Below are 17,687 nucleotides of genomic sequence, written 5' to 3' on the forward strand. Positions count from 1 at the left end.
GGAAAGATGGAGGGCACAAGGAGAAGGGGACGACAGAGGATGAGATGGTTGGATAGTGTTCTTGAAGCTACAGTCCCGCTGTTCACAGCCTTGACGGACTCTCAACGGAACATGTAATCCACTGGGAGCAGTCAAGTTCAGCATTCCTTGTTTTGCTAGAGTGGTCATGCAGGGCATGTTGGTTCAGTCAGTTGAACTTCCTGTTCCTCCTGGCCTGGAGCATCCTTTCTTGCATGTGACTGGTAGGTGGGCGAGACCTTTCCAGACCTGGTAAAAGGCCAAGTCAAGCAGCCACTTCTTCCCTCTCTCTGATCTTCTTTTTCAAACTTCCTGATTCACCTGGACTGGACTGCTGGCTGCCAGCCAAGCAGTCCCCCAGGTTATCTCCCATATGGGGTAAACCTGTTTGTACATGTTTGTAACTTTAAGCCTAAAAACCTGCCTTCAGGGATCACACTGTGCTCTGCCTGATCGTGAGGAGAAACTACTTTTTGTTACTTATGAATAAGACTGTTGTGTCTTTATTCTTTTAGGAGGGCTCCAAGGGGTCTTACCAGGAATAATAAGACATATCTCAGTCTGGGCAAGCCAGATTGAATTGTTTGTTGTCTCACGCGAGTTTGCAGCCAGCTTTGTGCTGCATAAAAGGGGGAATGCACTCTGCTATATAAAGAAACTTGCTAGCGCGAGTTAGGAAGGGTATTAAGAATCAATATATCCTCTCCTGCCACCCTCAACATTCCCACATCCACACGGTCCCCCTAGAGTCAAATGAAGCACAGGATGATACACACAAGAGCTTTCCAAATAATGCAATCACCCTGCGCTGAGAGGCCATTTGAGGATGAAGAAATTGACCGGCTTCAAAACAACAAGCAACCTCTCCTTGGAACAGAGATGACTGAGTAATAGCTATCAAGGCTATTTGCAAGCTAATAGCTATCTATAGTCTGCCGTGACCCTGTTCTTCAAAGCTCAGTAGGCTTTGGATTGTTAAGCAGAACGTCTGATTTCTCTCTCTCTCTCTCTCTCTCTCTCTCTCTCTCTCTCTCTCTCTCTCATATATCATGCCAGGCAAAGCATAATTTCCCCCATATTCCCACCATTTCCTATTCCCTCGGCTACATCCCCTCTCCACTCCAAAGGAAACAGTGGGAACACCTCACTGGGAATGCTTTGCAGAAAAAGTTCAGACTGGTTGGGGGGAGGAAAGAAAGGATGATTTACGATGCCGATGGCTGCAATCCTCAGCACCACAGTTCACCCTCCAGGTAGCAAGCAGGCTCAGCCTCCAACATTATCATAAATGACATTTCTCCCAGATGAATGAATGGGCAGTTTGATGGGGCACTTGTTACAAAGAGGGCAGAATTGGAATCTCCCATCTGATTCCAGTGGTCCGGCTTTTGTTGACAGGACAGTATCTCGGCAGACTTGGTGGACGTGCTGTGCTCCTCAGGGTTCCATGATGAAATATTTAAGCCTTCTGTCAATTTCTCCAGTTTAGGAAGACTGGAGCTTCGTGCTCAGAAGGTGCTGTTGCCAGTAGGACTGAGGCCCATTGGGTAGAAGGCAGGGAGGCCAACAGCAGGTGGCACCAGAGCCAATGAAAGGCACTGCCAACTCCTCCTAGTTTTCTCCTCCTTCTGAATACTACAAGGGCAACATTGTTTTGACAAGCTTTTCCACCTGGATGAAAAGATCTCTGTCTTAGCTGTTCGTTTTGTGTTGTTCTTCATTCTACCTTCCTTCCTCATTTATTTTGGACTGTTTTCAAAGATATTTTAAGGTGCTTTTATGGTGTTTAGAAATCACCCTGACATACATGCAAAAGGTGATACATAAATACATGAAGAATAAACTTATGAAAAGAGGAAGTTGAACTATGCTCATCATCCTGAAACGAAAAGCAGAACTTTACAAATGAATTATATTTTAGGTGGCTCAGGGAACTTTGTTATGGGGTGACCTAATAATTTGGTTAATAATAATAATAATAATAGATAATGGTTAATATAAACTAATAGCAATTAATGTTAATAATTTAATAACATAAATACTTAATTCTTAATACTTTAGTAGTGGTGGTATCCTTTGGAACTCCCTGCTGGATTTTTCAGCACCTACTGAGGACATTCCTTTTTCAAGAATCCTCTTGCGTGGAGATTTCTTATCCTAGTCTCTTTCTATATCAGATCTGAAATGGTTTCCTTAATTGTTTTTATTGCGAATATTTGTACTGATGCTTTAATTGCTGATCGCTCTGGGTTGTTTGATGGGAGGCAACGCATGAACGAAATGAAAAGAATGAATAAATGAAATTGCCTCTCTTGCAAGAACACCTCGAGCAGGGAGAAAAAGTCCTTCGGACTTACCATCGCCGACAAACTGCAGCAATGCAAGATCGATGGCCCTTTTCCACGGCGACCCCTTCTGTAGAGCGATCCCATAGCCTGTCGTGGCAAAGATGTACCCACTGCCGATGGTCACCAGCTTGCACCCCTCATCCCGCCCAGCCTTGTAGTTCAGCACCGCTGCATCATAGATGAAAGCATCCAACTTCCTGAAATAAAAAGTGGTGTTTTACAAGACACATTCAAGACAGCAGGCAAGTGAGCTCACGATTGTGCCCCTTGGCGTTGGTGGCCTAGCGGCACTCAGAAGGATTCTCCAGTAAGGTTAAGAGGCTTCTGCACTTTCAAACAATGACCAGGAGAGAAAAGAATAATCTTACAAATTTAAGGAGTTAACTGCCATGGGCTACAGTAGGGCTGCCCCCTTTGTTCTGGCAAAATACAAAATACAGGAAAGGGAAGGGGCTGAAGAGACTTCAAAGCAATCCACCACAATCTATTGCTGTCTAACAGGATGGCCCCTCTGGAATTTGTCACACACACACAAACACACAAACACACACACATTTATAAATCTCCTTCTGCCTGTCTACCCAAAGCTTAAATACACATCATTTCATACACTCTTTCATATATATATATATATATATATATATATATATATATATATATATCTGTTTTACAATTTAAAGTACTCATTTATACATCCTTAAGATATCAATGACTTCCCTTCTTCTCTTTCCATGGTTCATTTTACATATCATAAATCCCTGCATATTTTACAGAAACTATCCCATTCAGTCTTCCATTATTACAGCCATCATAACTTATTTGCACTGTTAAATTTATCTTAATGCTGCCAGCGTTTTCAGCTGTACACAGTTATTTTCCATATACTCAATAAACGTTTTCTAGTCTTCTCTAAACGTGAGGCATCTAATCATAGCCTGCATTTTTATCAAGGCTTATAGTTTGATTAGGGTCTGTATTTTAAAATGAGCTTAAAGATTTTCAAATGTTTTATGCCAGGCAGAAGACCAGCTGCCTAAGTACTTTGGCAAGATGTTTATCCTCCTGGACAAGGGGGCCCCCTGATTTATAGCAGAAAACAATTCTCATTACAGGCTGAGAGCAAGGTTACATTGACCCTACATAATTAAGAGTTGGTAAATAGTAAAATAAAACCATGTGCCTTGAGCCATATCTTTCTAAGGTTAAAGGCCAAGAGCAAATGGAAAAGAAAGCAACTGGCTGGAGAAGGGGAGTGTAAACAGAAGAAGAGGCTTTTTTCCTATTTTATTTTGAGGCTGTAAACTATTCCTTCCTTTTACTTTGAGAAGGTTTATTCTTTTAAAAAGCTATCTATGATAATGTATGAAATATACTGGCTTAAATGTAATTATGCAAAGGATCTAGAAAGAAAGAAATGTTAAATTCTTATTTCATAGAGTCATATTGCTGTAGGAGACCAGAGGGGCAAACGAGCCCAGCCCCCTGCCAGACAGGAGACGCCATCGAGCACTCCTGACATATGGTTGTCAGGCCTTTGTTTAAAGACCTCCAAAAAGGAGATCTTTCATTGATGATGCATGAGAATGTGAACCCAAGATCTCTGACATCTATTTAAGATAAAAATTTAAAACTATTAACCATCTGTTTTGGAGGGCAATAGGGCAAGGAGGGCAAGAGGTGAGCTGGTAATTAAGGTTCCTTGTTGAGACAAATGTAAGATATATGACTGCTTATTTGTCATTTATAGATAGAAGAATATATAGCTTTTTGTATCCCATAAAAGGCAATAGGAAATGGGTGTATCTTTTAGGATTGGTTATAGCAATTAGCCAATAGGAAATTCAACCAGGCTGATTGGACAGAGGCAGCCAAAGGAGGAGCAAGGGGGCTGGGCTGAGGGAATATAAGTGCTGGCCATAATGGCAGGAGACCAGGCCAGAGCTTGGTAACCATATACCACTGTGCCTCTCATTTATTTGTCTGACAAATAAATTATTATTTTAATTTCTCTATTGCTGCGTTGAATATTTCATTCCAGCTAAGCGTTAACCACAAGCAGGGTGCTACAAACGTATGTTCTTCTTGTTCTCTTATTTTATATATTAAGTCTTCAAGCTGAGCATATTCCATCAGTTTAAGTTGCCATTCTTCTTTAGTTGGAACCTCGCTCATTTTCTGTTTTGGGGCTAACAAAACATGGGCCGCAGTAGTGGCATACATAAATAACCTTTTTTGACAACTGGGAATTTCAGTCTTGAAGGGGGGGAGGGAGGGAGGGAGGGAGGGAGGAAGGAAGGAAGGAAGGAATATTGTATCCAATATACTGTAGTCAATCAGAAATTATTTCAAGTATGCCATTCTATGATTAAATCCATCTTTCTGACACAACCTTATCATGTAATGGTCATCATAATAATATTATCAGCCCCAAATAATAAAATGAAATAAAGTGCCAGGTGGATTATAGAAAAAGAAGGTAGAAATTCAATCCTCTTTGAGACAGTGGAAGACCTTTCCGAGGCTATCAGATGTAACTGTGTAAAGGATCTGTTTTTAAAATAGACACGGAAATCTTCTTTCAAGGTTCACAGTCCCTGCCCTCATTATTTCTACTTTTCAAGAGAAGCAACAGGGGGTGGGGAGTGAACATGTGGAACATTTAAAATAAAAAATTAGTCAGGGCAGTTCCACTTTACAAAAAGGCGGCAGCGAAAAGACAATCGCTACATAGGTCGCTGCCTTATACAGAGTCAGAAATGTGGTCCATACAGTTAATAATAATTTATTCTTAATAACAGTAATTTATTATTTGTACCCCGCCCATCTGGCTGGGTTTCCCCAGCCACTCTGGGCGGCTTCCACAGAGACCAAAAATACACTAAAATGTCACACATAAAAAACTTCCCTGAACAGGGCTGCCTTAAGATGTCTTCTGAATGTCAGGTAGTTGTTTTTCTTTGCTTTGACATCTGATGGGAGGGCGTTCCACAGGGCGGGGGCCACTACCGAGAAGGCCCTCTGCCTGGTTCCCTGTAGCAATGCTTCTCGCAATGAGGGAACCGCCAGAAGGCCCTCGGAGCTGGACCTCAGTGTCCGGGCAGAACGATGGGGGTGGAGACGCTTCTTCAGGTATACTGGGCCGAGGCCGTTTAGGGCTTTAAAGGTCAACACCAACACTTTGAATTGTGCTCGGAAACGTACTGGGAGCCAATGTAGGTCTTTCAGGACCGGTGTTATGTGGTCTCGGCGGCTGCCCCCAGTCACCAGTCTAGCTGCCGCATTCTGGATTAGTTGTAGTTTCCGGGTCACCTTCAAAGGTAGCCCCACGTAGAGCACATTGCAGTAGTCCAAGCAGGAGATAACCAGAGCATGCACCACTCTGGCAAGACAGTCCGCGGGCAGGTAGGGTCTCAGCCTGCGTACTAGGTGGAGTTGGTAGTTCAGTAATGTCTTCACTGACTGGCAGGGGCTCGCCAGGCTTTCAGGAGAGGGTCCATCTCAGCTCTACTTGGAGATGTCAGGGATTGAACCTGGCATCTTTTGCATGCAAAGCAGGTGCTCTCCCACTCAGCTACCCCAAATACATAGGTGGTGACTCATAGCTGTGGACAACACATAGGCAACTGCGCTATACAGAGTCAGATCGCTGGTGCATCTAGCTCAGTATTGAACCTGGGACCTTCTGCCTGCAAAACAGATGCTCTACCATTGATCTACAGCCCTTTTCCCATTTACAGTGGTACCTCAGGTTAAGTACTTAATTCGTTCCGGAGGTCCGTACTTAACCTGAAACTGTTCTTAACCTGAAGCACCACTTTAGCTTAATGTGGCCTCCCGCTGCTGCCGCGCCGCCGGAGCAAGATTTCTGTTCTCATCCTGAAGCAAAGTTCTTAACCTGAAGCACTGTTTCTGGGTTAGCGGAGTCTGTAACCTGAAGCGTATGTAACCTGAAGCGTATGTAACCCGAGGTACCACTGTATTCCAAATAAAGTAACTGCTTCTGCGTGTGTGCGCACACACACACTATGGGAATAGCCTTGCTTGATAAAATCAGCAGGGACCACAACAGCTGGCATGTGTTGCTGCTACTTTTGCTATAAGAGTAATCCAAAGTTCTGCACCAAGAACTCTGCAACCTGCAAGGAGAATTGCAGCACAGTAGGAGGGTGTCACACTTTCAATCTCTGGCACGGACAGCTGGAGGCAGGGAAGGAGCCCAGTTAAAAATCCTGAGCTGTTGTCCGTCATTGTAGACTATGGGTAGGCAAATTAAGGCCCGAGGCCGGATCAGGCCCAATTGCCTTCTAAATCCAGCCCATGGACGGTCTGGGAATCAGAGTGTTTTTACATGAGTAGAATGTGTTCTTTTATTTAAAATGCATCTGTGGGTTATTTGTGGGGCACAGGAATTAGTTCATTTCCCCCCTTCAAAATATAGTCTGGCCCCCCACAAGGTCTGAGGGGTAGTGGACCGGCCTCCTGCTGAAAAGGTTTGCTGATCCCTGTTAGACAATAATGAGCTGCGTGGATCGTTGGTCTGATTCATCAGAAGGCAGCTTCCCATGTTACTATGTAAATGAAGCAGGCACGATGGCACACCTATGCTTAGTTCGCATAACGAACGCAAGTGAGAAGCTAGGACGATTCCTCCAAATGCATTAGAAGCACATAGGCAGGAGAAAGCGTTGCTTTCAGGATCTGTCATGAAAGATGAAGGCCAGAAGTGCCCTGGTTTTTCTTCAGATGGCGAGCATAGCATGAGTGACCAGGCCAGCAGAGAGAGAGAGATCTTAATTTTACTGCATGCCGTGCGCTTAAAGAAAATGTAATGAAAATGATGTCTAGGTGGTATTTAACACCAGTTAAAATGTACAGAACAAAAAAATGCATGTTGGAAATGTAAGGAAAAGGAAGTTACTTTTTATCATACGTGGAGGACATGTAAAGACGTAAAAGCTTTCTGGGAAATGATATATAATGAGTTAAAGAAGATGTTCGAAAACACCTTTGTTATAAAAAACAACAACCAGAAGCTTTCTTATTGGGTATAGTGGGTAAAGAGATACCGAGACAAGATAAAAAATTGTTCTTATATGCAACAAGTGCAGCAAGAACTTTGTTAGCCCAAAAATGGAAGCAACATGAAGTACCAACAAAAGAAGAGTGGCAGATGAAACTGATGGACTTTGCAAAACTGGTGAAACTGACGGGAAGAATCTGGAACCAGTGAGATCAGGCATTCCAAAAAGACCAGAATAAATTTATATTACAGTTGGGACTCAGGTGGCGCTGTGGGTTAAACCGCAGAGCCTAGGGCTTGCCGATCAGAAGGTTGGTGGTTCGAATCCCTGCGACGGGGTGAGCTCCCGTTGCTCGGTCCCTGCTCCTGCCAACCTAGCAGTTCAAAAGCACGTCAAAGTGCAAGTAGATAAATAGGTACTGCTCTGGCGGGAAGGTAAACGGCGTTTCCGTGTGCTGCTCTGGTTTGTCAGAAGCGGCTTAGTCATGCTGGCCACATGACCCGGAAGCTGTATGCCAGCTCCCTCGGCCAATAAAGTGAGATGAGCGCCACAACCCCACTGTCGGCCACGACTGGACCTAATGGTCAGGGGTCCCTTTACCCCTTTACCTTTACTATATTTGAAAGACAACTGTGAGCAGTTAACATCACTAGCAGGGTTAGTTGAAGAGGTGTAAGATGAAGTTATTACTTATTCGGGTTGAATAACTTAACACCTTAGGTAATGATATAACAAGAATAGTACGATAGTACGATAATCTTTATTGTCATTGTCCCATACAGAACAACAAAACTGGGGGGGGGGGGGGGAATGTACATAAGACATTCAAAACCAACAAGCCTGTTATCCCAGCTATCCCAACCTGGTTAGCCCCCTAAAAACTCTGATACCCCATTTTTAAAATGCAGTATACAGTGGTACGTCGGGTTAAGAACTTAATTCATTCTGGAGGTCTGTTCTTAACCTGAAACTGTTCTTAACCTGAAGCACCACTTTAGCTAATAGGGCCTCCTGCTGCCGCTGCGCCGCTGCTGCACGATTTCTGTTCTCATCCTGAAGTAAAGTTCTTAACCCGAGGTAATATTTCTGGGTTAGCAGAGTCTGTAACCTGAAGCGTCTGTAACCCGAGGTACCACTGGGCTCCCATAGAGACTCCTTACACTGCTTTTAAAACCCAAATCACATTTGAATAGAAATTGTTTCTCAGGCGGCTAGTCCTAGCCTTTGTAACCCTGTACCTTCTTCCAGAAGGCAGAAGCTGAAAGAGATCATTTCTGGGGTGCGCACTATCCTGCGCTATCTCTGCAGCTTTCTTATGGCACCTGGAAGCGTAGATTTGAATAGGAGAGGAAGTGAAATGCAAGAATGCAAAATTTAATTTTGTAAACCATTAGGCAGGAGGGAGGGAAGTCGATAGGCTCAGTTGAGCCAAAGAGATATAATAAAGTGATATGATGCTATGTAATGTGATTATATGTAAAACTAATAAAAATTATCATAAAGAGAGAGCAAGAGAGAGAGAGAGCTAACAAGCAGGTTGGTGAGTGGCCCAGGCTGGTCTTCCCATGTTCCCCGTGTCATAATTGCCGCCGCCACCACCCTCCACCGACCCATTTGTTCACTCGCACGTGCACATTACAGGGTGCTAGAAGCTCGTGGTCTGAGCAGGCGGGTGGAGGATAGGGATTGGCAAGGGGGTGTCAGGGAGGTGGACAAAAGGAGCTGAGAAGGGATGGGGGGGTAGAAGGAGATGGGGGGTTGGAAAGGATGGAGATGCAAGGGGGTGAAAGGTTAGCAAGGGACTGGAACATTGGCAGTGTTGGTGTCCGGCTTTGGGGAATCAGATCTCTCCCACGGTGGCAGCCAAGAATCAGAGAAAGAATAGAAGTTCTTACCAAGCAATTTATTCAGTCATACACAGAGAGCGATGAAGGAATGCAGCCTTCCCTAATAATGGCATTGCTCCAAGTAAAGTCCCACCCCATCTTCCCTATTCTACTACATTGGTTAATCTGAGCTTTCTGCCGCTGATCTCTCTGTTCTACTACCCTCAATGCCTGCCTAGTCCTGAGAGAGGGGGTGGGTCAGGAATGCTCTCCAAGGACACTGAGCCTTTCAGCTGTCACTCCCCTGGTGGGGCTTCTTCTTCTTCCTGCTGTTCCCCTCCCAGTATTTCCCAGCTTCTCCCCTCTGCAGCCTCTGAACTATGCCCTTCTGCAAACCACTGTTCTAAATCTATACTGTCCTCCTGTTCTTGAGAAGGTTCAGGAGAAGAGGCGGGCAGCCCCCACCATTCCTCCTCTGTCCAACTCCTAACAGTTGGTGAGCAACAAGCAGGAGCAGAGGTCCCTAGTTAAAAAGTCAAACCATTGGTCCACCCAGCTAAATACTTCCAACACTGACTGGCAGCAGCTCTCTGGTGTGTCAGAAAGGGAGTTTCTTCTGGCTGTACCTGGAGATGCCAGATGTTGTTGTTGATGATGATGATGATGATAATTTATTATTTATACCCCGCCCATCTGGCTGGGTTTCCCCAGCCACTCTGGGCAGCTTCCAACAAAGTATTAAAATACAGTAGTCTGTTAAACATTAAAAGCTTCCCTAAAGAGGGCTGCCTTCAGATGTCTTCTAAAAGTCTGGTAGTTGTTCTTCTCTTTGACATCTGGTGGGAGGGTGTTCCACAGGGCGGGTGCCACTACCGAGAAGGCCCTCTGCCTGGTTCCCTGTAACTTGGCTTCTTGCAATGAGGGAACCACCAGAAGGCCATCGGCGCTAGACCTCAGTGTCCGGGCAGAACATTGAGCCTAGGCCTGTCATCCTGCAAAGCAGACATTATCTTCCTGAGCTGCAGAGTCCACTGGCTCCACCTGGAGCCTCTCCATGACCCATCACCAAAATCCTCTGAGCGTACACAGCACTGAATCACGGACAGAATCTCCCCGAGAGCAACATTGTCCCCTGAAGATTGCATCCCGTTATTACCACTGTTACATAACTCTGTGTTATCGCCCCTGTTGCCTGAGTAGTGCACAGCCATCCATCACTGTGCTAGGAAATAAGATTTCGCTGACAGGGCCGCGCTGCTTAACTCTCTTTATAAAAAGACTCGTTGAGAGAGAAAGTAGAAACAAATGGCTTCGGCGCTTGATACAATCCCGGTGTTCATTACACGTCTTTCAGGCAAAGTTTTCAAAGTGGGAAATCAACAAGACTAGCAAAAGTCTCTCTCTTAAAGATGGAGAGTGGCTGGTGGCGTCGCTCAAGGGTGGAGAATGTAGACACACATTCCAGATGTCAGGCACTGGGCGGATGAGGAGGAGTGATGGAGACCTTCTGTGCTGGGTCCGGGGGTAACCTGAGCAACGCAGTTGTGATGGCCTGGGATTCGGACTCGGAGGCTGAACCTGAGGAATCCCAGCCTGCACAGGAGTCCCTGCCTCCAGAACCAGCTGAGCCAGGGCTGGGGATTGAGCCTGAAGGGTCCTCACCTGTGCTGGATCCTCAGGTGCAGGCACCAGCTGAGTCTGCTCTGGCTCCTGAGGTGATGGAGGACCCATTGCCTGCAGGTGCTTCACTCTCAGCCCCGTCAGGGGAAGCTGAGGTTGCCTCTGGGTCCGGTAACCCTCCAGCCTCTCCTGATCTGCAGAGGCTCAGGGCAGAGAGGCGGAGGGAACTAAGTTCCTGCAGGAGAAGTGCTCACCTCCAGGCCAGGAGAGGCGAGTCACCTGTGGACCGGGGCCGCCCTATGCCTCGGGGCAGATAAAAGCCAGCCAGCCCCAGTCCCAGGTTGAGGGAGCAACATTGTTGGTAGCCTGTTCCTGCCTGCACCCTGTCCTGCTCTTCTGCCAGAGTTCCTGACCTCACCTGGCTCCCTGCCAGCTTCAGCCTTGACGGACAGCCTCCATACTGCACCCTCGACCTCGGACTGAACCCGGACCTCGCCGCATGGTCAACTCTTGGGACCAGCACAGCAGTCCAGGTCTGGTCCCGAATCCAACGATTCCGCGAGGAGTCAGTCCACAGGGCCAAGACAGAACACAAAGGCAGGAGACCAGGCTAGGTCAGGCACAGGGTCTCAGGCAGGTTCTAGCAAACAGCAATGTTGCTCCCGCAACCTGGGGCAGGGTCCGACAGCTTTTTATCTTTGTCGGGATAACGGCCGGTCCTGATCCCCCGGTGACTCACCTCCCTGTCTCACCCAAAGGCAAGCACTCCTCCTGTGAGTACTCAGGTCTCTCCTTCTCTCAGACCTCAGTCTCTGCAGCTCGGGAGATGTCGGTGGGTTACTAGACCCAGGGGCCGCCTCAGCCTCCCCTGACCCAACCGGTAGTGGAGCAGCTATAAGTGAATGCCCAGCTGAAGGCAACGAGGTAATCCCTGCATCTGGACCCAGGGCAGGCTCAGGCCCCTGACTCGGCCCAGCTAGTGCTTGTTGCAGGGGAACCTGTGCAGACTGGGACTCTTCAGGATCAGGCTCCAGACTAGGTTCAGCTGCTGCCTGAGGCAAATGATCCGGTGCAGACTGAGACTCCTCTGGCTCCGGGTCCGAGCCTGAGTCCCAAGCCATCACAGGTTCAGGTCCTCCCCTCTGGAGGAGAAAACAAGCTTGCTCCATCTTCCCTGTGACAGCCATTCAGATGTTTGAAGATGGCTATCATATCGCCTCTCAGTTTTCTCTTCTCCAGGCTAAACATACCCAGCTCCTTCAACCATTCCTCATACGGCTTGGTTTCCTGACCTAAGATGGGCGTTTCTCACCCCTTCACCTGGCTTATAGGAGAACAATAGTGTGTCATGTGAGCTGAGCTGGATGCAGGTTGGAAAAGCTAGAGACACAGACACATGCTGGATCTGTGCTGGACTAAGGGAGAAGCAAGATGCGTTGGTGTGTTGATGCCGTGAGCCCTTCCATCCTATGCTCAGGTTGCAAATATGTGCAAATAAAGCCATATATCCTAAAGACCTTTCTCCCATCCACCTCACCTGGCTGGTAGATAGAAGAACAATAGCCAGAGTTGTGTGGGTGAGTTTGGCTGATGCTGGAAGCTGGAGACAAAGACATGTCTTGCTCTGTGCTGAACCCAAGCTGGACTTTGGAGCTTCCTTGGAAACCAAATGGGGCAGCAAGATCTGTTGAGGTGCTCCTGCCACGAGCCACTCCATCCTATGCTCAGGTTGAATAGATATGTAAATAAAGCCATATATCCTAAAGACACTACAGTCTCCGCTCACCATCATTCCAGGGAGACCAAGCCCCACGTGAGCGCCTGGAACCCCAGGAATTTCTCACCTCTTGGAAATTGGGGTGGCGTGCAACCATACATTTGCTAAGACCTGATGTCAACCCTGAGTTGCATAGAAACCTGGCGTTTGAGCTGGGCAGCTGAAGGAAGAAGGAAGAGATGAGCTTTTGCGGTGCCCTTAATGCAGTTTGACAAATGGAGCTTCATGGCACCTTCCAGGCAGGCTAAAAAATAAAAATAAACCTACCAAGTGTTCTGCATTGCTTGTCCATAGTAAGTCAAACTGACACACTCACATCTGTCAGGCTCCCTCTGATGTCACCCTCACTCCTCTGTGTGCCAGCTTAGAAAATTGTCTTTTCTCTGTCAGAGGGGCACACGGTGATAGAAAGAGGAGGAAAAGTTGCGTGCAAAGCTATTTAGCTTTGCTACACGGGGAGTCTGTTATGATGTGGTTACAAGTGTGCAATTATTGTTGTTGTCGTTCCATTAATGTACACAGGGCTTTACATTCGGGGTGCAAGAGTCGTAGCTTAGAAGTAGAGCGTCTGCTTTGCATGCAGAGGGTCCCAATTTCTATCCCCCGTCGTCTCCAGGAAGGACCGGGTAAATTACAAAAATTACCTTGGCATTATGTTATTCCACCCCATTCATTCCACCACAAGGGAAACACAATGAAAATGGGGATGGCGAGGGGGGAACCCGCGAGGCATTGTTTGAGTAAGGAAAGCAGCAGCAGATACTGATCACAATCTCTGGGCTGACTTCTGTTCCAGATGTGGGGCAAATCGGCAAACAATGGCAACTTCTGTTCATGATCCCATTTTCATCAGGATTCTCCAACATCCCTAATTGAGAAGGGCCTTTGAGGAGGGATTGCTGCCCCATGGCAAAGAGTTTCTTTTGCATCAAGAGGGTCCCTGTTTGCAAAGTGGAAGGTGTTTGTATGTACAGTGGTACCTCAGGTTAAGTACTTAATTCATTCCGGAGGTCTGTTTTTAACCTGAAACTGTTCTTAACCTGAGGTACCACTTTAGCTAATGGGGCCTCCTGCTGCCACTGCGCCGCCGGAGCAAGATTTCTGTTCTGATCCTGAAGTAAAGTTCTTAACCTGAAGCACTATTTCTGGGTTAGCAGAATCTGTAACCTGAAGCGTCTGTAACCTGAAGCATATGTAAGCTGAGGTACCACTGTATTGTTATGGGTTCAGTCTAGATCAGGCACGTCCAACTCCCTAGAGACTGCGATCTACTCCCAGTATAAAAAACTGGAATTGATCTACCCATTGACTTTGGGTTGCCCAGAGTTGTTGAGCTTTTGGGGGTGGGTCAGAGTTCTAAAGCTAATTTGGGGGGGGGGGGAATCGGTCAGCTGACTGAACAGCACTGCCACTCGCAAGCATAATGCTAAATTACTTGTGTTTGCTGCCGATTTACTTGGTGCTGCAGCAGCAGCAGAGGAACCTCTCACCGGGGGGGGGGGGCAATGAGATTCCTTTCCCGCGATTGACCATGATCAGCCGTGATCGACCACAAACACCCCAAGGATCTACCCGTCGATCGCGGTCGACCGGTTGAACATGTCTGGTTTTGATGATGCCCTGGGTCCATTCCAAATCTGTGACCCTGTAGCTTTGAAGCTAGGATGTATAAGAAGGAACTAGGTGAACAGGTCAAACTAGTCTTTTAACCTTAGCCACTCTGTCAAGTACCCTGCATCTTAAAAGACTGAGCTCTGTTTCCATAGAAACAAATAGACGGGCCTTTCTCCCATCCACCTCACCTGGCTGGTAGATAGAAGAACAATAGCCAGAGTTGCGTGGGTGTGTTTGGCTGATGCTGGAAACTGGAGACAAAGACATGACTTGCTCTGTGCTGAACCCAAGCTGGACTTTGGAGCTTCCTTGGAAACTGTTATGTACTGAGTTGAATAGGATCCAAACTGTAGCAGTCTGATTGGTCCTAGAACAATAGGATCCAAAAGGCAGCAGTCTGATTGGTCCTAGAACAATAGGATTCAGAATGCAGCAGTCTGATTGGTCCTAGAACAATGCAGCAGTATGATTGGTTGGCAGGAACCACCCAATCCTGCTCCAGATAGAAGTGAATCCACAACCTGATTGGCTTACAGTAGAATTCCAGAATTAGCCAATCATGTGCAGCCCATTGTGTAAATAATGTATATAAAGCAGATACTGTGAGGGGACATTTATTCATTCCTCCTCACCACTATGAGCTGAATAAAGAGCATGAAATCACTTTGCGACTCTGAGTATATTTCACTGGCGACGAGGATGGGATCCCGCTGAGCTGACTGCCACACACAGCACCGCAGCACCGCCAACTGCCGCACCGCTGCCTCGCACCGTGTATCCAGGCTTCAGCTCCGGGGCACAAGGAACTCAGAATGGCAGCCAACAGCAGCTTCTCGCCATTCAACCCAGCATCTGGAGACTGGGAAGCGTACGCCTCCCGTTTCACCTTCCTCCTAGAAGCCAAAGGGGTCACCGACGAAGAAGACGCCAAGAAGAGGGCGATATTCTTCAGCGTCTGCGGAGAGGAGACGTTTGAAATCGCCCGGGCTCTCCTTGCGCCTGAAGACGTCGCTACTGTTCCATACAAAACAATAATGGAACAGCTGAAGGGGCACTTTTCGCCGCAGCCCTCAGTGGTGGCTCGTCGAAATGACTTCTACGCAAAGCGGCAAGCCCCTGGGGAAACCATAACTGGGTTTGTGACCTCTCTCCGCCAAGCCGCCCGGTTCTGCAACTTCTCAGAGCTGGAGAACATGCTTCGTGACCGCCTCGTCGGTGGCCTGAAGGATGAGAAGCTGCAACGACGCCTCTACGCTAAGAAGGACCTAACGTTCCAGGTCGCTCTGGAGGAGGCCCTGGCAACAGAAGCTGCCGAGAGGTCGACCCAAGAGGCACGGCCGAGCCTGCCATCCCAACCGAGGGTCCACCATGAAGACCTCACCGACGACTCAGGATCCGACAGGGAGGAGGTGCACCGAGTACAGCAGCGCACTCAAGCAGCGCACAGACCACAGCTGCCTCGACGAGAAGGAGGGAACTGCGCAAGCTGCGGGGAGAGTCACGAGAGGAGGACCTGCCGTTTCCGCAACGCAGAGTGCAGGCAGTGCAGAAAATCGGGACACATCGCCCGGGTGTGTCGGGCTCGGCCCACCCGACACCAGGCATCAGATGACCAATCCAAGAGCCCCAGGTCCCGGGGCCCAACGCACCAAGGCAACTCGACGGAGCTCACGGACTTCCAGGTATACCAGTTGCCCCACCCCAACGTAGAGAAAATTTATGTGGAGGTACAGATAGAGGGGGCCCCATGCCGCATGGAGCTTGACACGGGTTCAACTCTATCCATAATCTCGGCAAGGACCTTAAGGAAACTGTGTCCCACTGGGGGTCCCAAACTCAGGCCGGCCCCATTCACCCTCCGGGACTTCCAGAAACGTAAGGTCCCCACAATGGGGGTGGGGACCTTCAGGGTGCAATACCGAGGGCGGACGCGGCAACTGGACTTGCTTGTGGTCAAGGGCCCCTACATTAGCTTACTGGGATTGGCATGGTTTGGACCACTGGGGCTAGCTGTCACCGGGGTGAACCACACTAGCTTACAAGTGGACGTGGACGCCATATGCAAGGAATTTCCAGGGGTTTTCGATGGGAAATTGGGACAGTATACGGGCCCCCCCATTGCGCTACAGCTTGACCCCGCAGTACGACCGGTCAGGCTCAAGGCCCGCCGGGTCCCGTTCGCCTTGAAACCCCGTATAGACGAGGAATTGGACCGACTCGTAGAGCAAGGAGTGCTGGAGCCGGTGCCTAATGCTCCCTGGGAAACCCCAATCGTCACACCCGTCAAGCCTAATGGTTCGGTCCGCATCTGCGCAGACTACAAATGTACCATAAAAAAGGGTCCTCACAGCCCTACACGAGACACATCCAGGGGTAGTAAGAATGAAGGCCCTTGCCAGGAGTTATGTGTGGTGGCCGGGGATCGATGGAGAGATAGAGGCCTGGGTCAAACACTGCCAGGCCTGCCAAGAATCCCGCCCAGATCCCCCAAGGGCCCCAGTCCAGTCCTGGGAGTCCGCCCGAGCACCATGGTCACGCCTGCATGTGGATTTCGCTGGCCCCTTTCAGGGGAAAACATTCTTCATAGTGGTGGACTCCTACACCAAATGGCTGGAAGTCGCACTGGTACCGTCCACTTCCACGTCCGCAGCCATCCGGGTACTACGCAGGCTGTTTGCAACCCACGGGCTCCCTGACACTCTCGTCTCAGACAACGGGACTGCATTTACGTCAGGAGAATTCCAAACCTTCACAGCGCAGAACGCCATCCGCCACATCCGTTCGGCGCCGTTCCACCCTGCCACCAATGGCCAAGCAGAACGCATGGTGCGGACCACCAAGGACACCCTTCGCCGCATGACGCAAGGGGACTGGGAGTACCGCCTTGCCACATTCCTTCTAGCACAGCACAGCACCCCCAGCTCAACGACTGGCCGGAGCCCCGCTGAACTACTAATGGGTCGGCGCCTTGCAATCAGATTGGACCGCCTTCACCCCGATAGAGCTCAGGATGAGATAGTGGTGGGGGAAGGCAGGAACCCCCGGACCTTCGAGGCCCAGGACCCAGTGTACGCAAAGAATTTTGGGGCAGGCCCAGCATGGGTACCCGCCACAATCACCAGGGTCACTGGCCCCGTGTCGTACGAGGTGCTAACGGATGGGGGGCAATGCTGGCGCCGCCACTGCGACCAGATACGGCGACGATTCCCGGGAGAAAACCAGGAGGAGGACAGGTCAGAGGAGTCCCAAGGGAACAGCGGGGCAGTGAGGCCCATAGAGCAGGAGGGGCCAGCAGGAGAGGCAGAATCAGTAAATACAGAGAGGACCCGTGAGGCCGAAAGGACACCGGAACCAGAACCACGACTGAGCGAGCCGGTTGCACCAGACCAAACAGCCGCATCACAGCCAGCATCCTTGGAACACGAGCCAGAACCCGGAGCCCGGACCAGGGAACACCCCAGGC

At 48.7% G+C, this 17,687-nt stretch overlaps 1 protein-coding gene across 3 annotated transcripts in view; it reads right to left on the reverse strand.

Moving 5' to 3' along the window:
• The window catches only part of GRIN2A (glutamate ionotropic receptor NMDA type subunit 2A), a 210,553-nt gene that overhangs the window by 20,276 nt on the left and 172,590 nt on the right, over positions 1-17,687 (reverse strand). For all 3 annotated transcript variants that reach the window (XR_013979424.1, XM_080980936.1, XM_080980935.1), the window contains exon 12: positions 2,376-2,563. Coding sequence is in view for 2 of the 3 variants with exons in the window: in XM_080980936.1 (XP_080837062.1) it covers positions 2,376-2,563 (188 nt within the window). In the remaining variant the exon portion in view is untranslated. The remainder of the gene's footprint in view (positions 1-2,375; positions 2,564-17,687) is intronic.

Source organism: Podarcis pityusensis (genome assembly GCF_964106645.2).
Source record: "Podarcis pityusensis genome assembly, chromosome: 14".
Classification (NCBI taxonomy): domain Eukaryota; kingdom Metazoa; phylum Chordata; class Lepidosauria; order Squamata; family Lacertidae; genus Podarcis; species Podarcis pityusensis.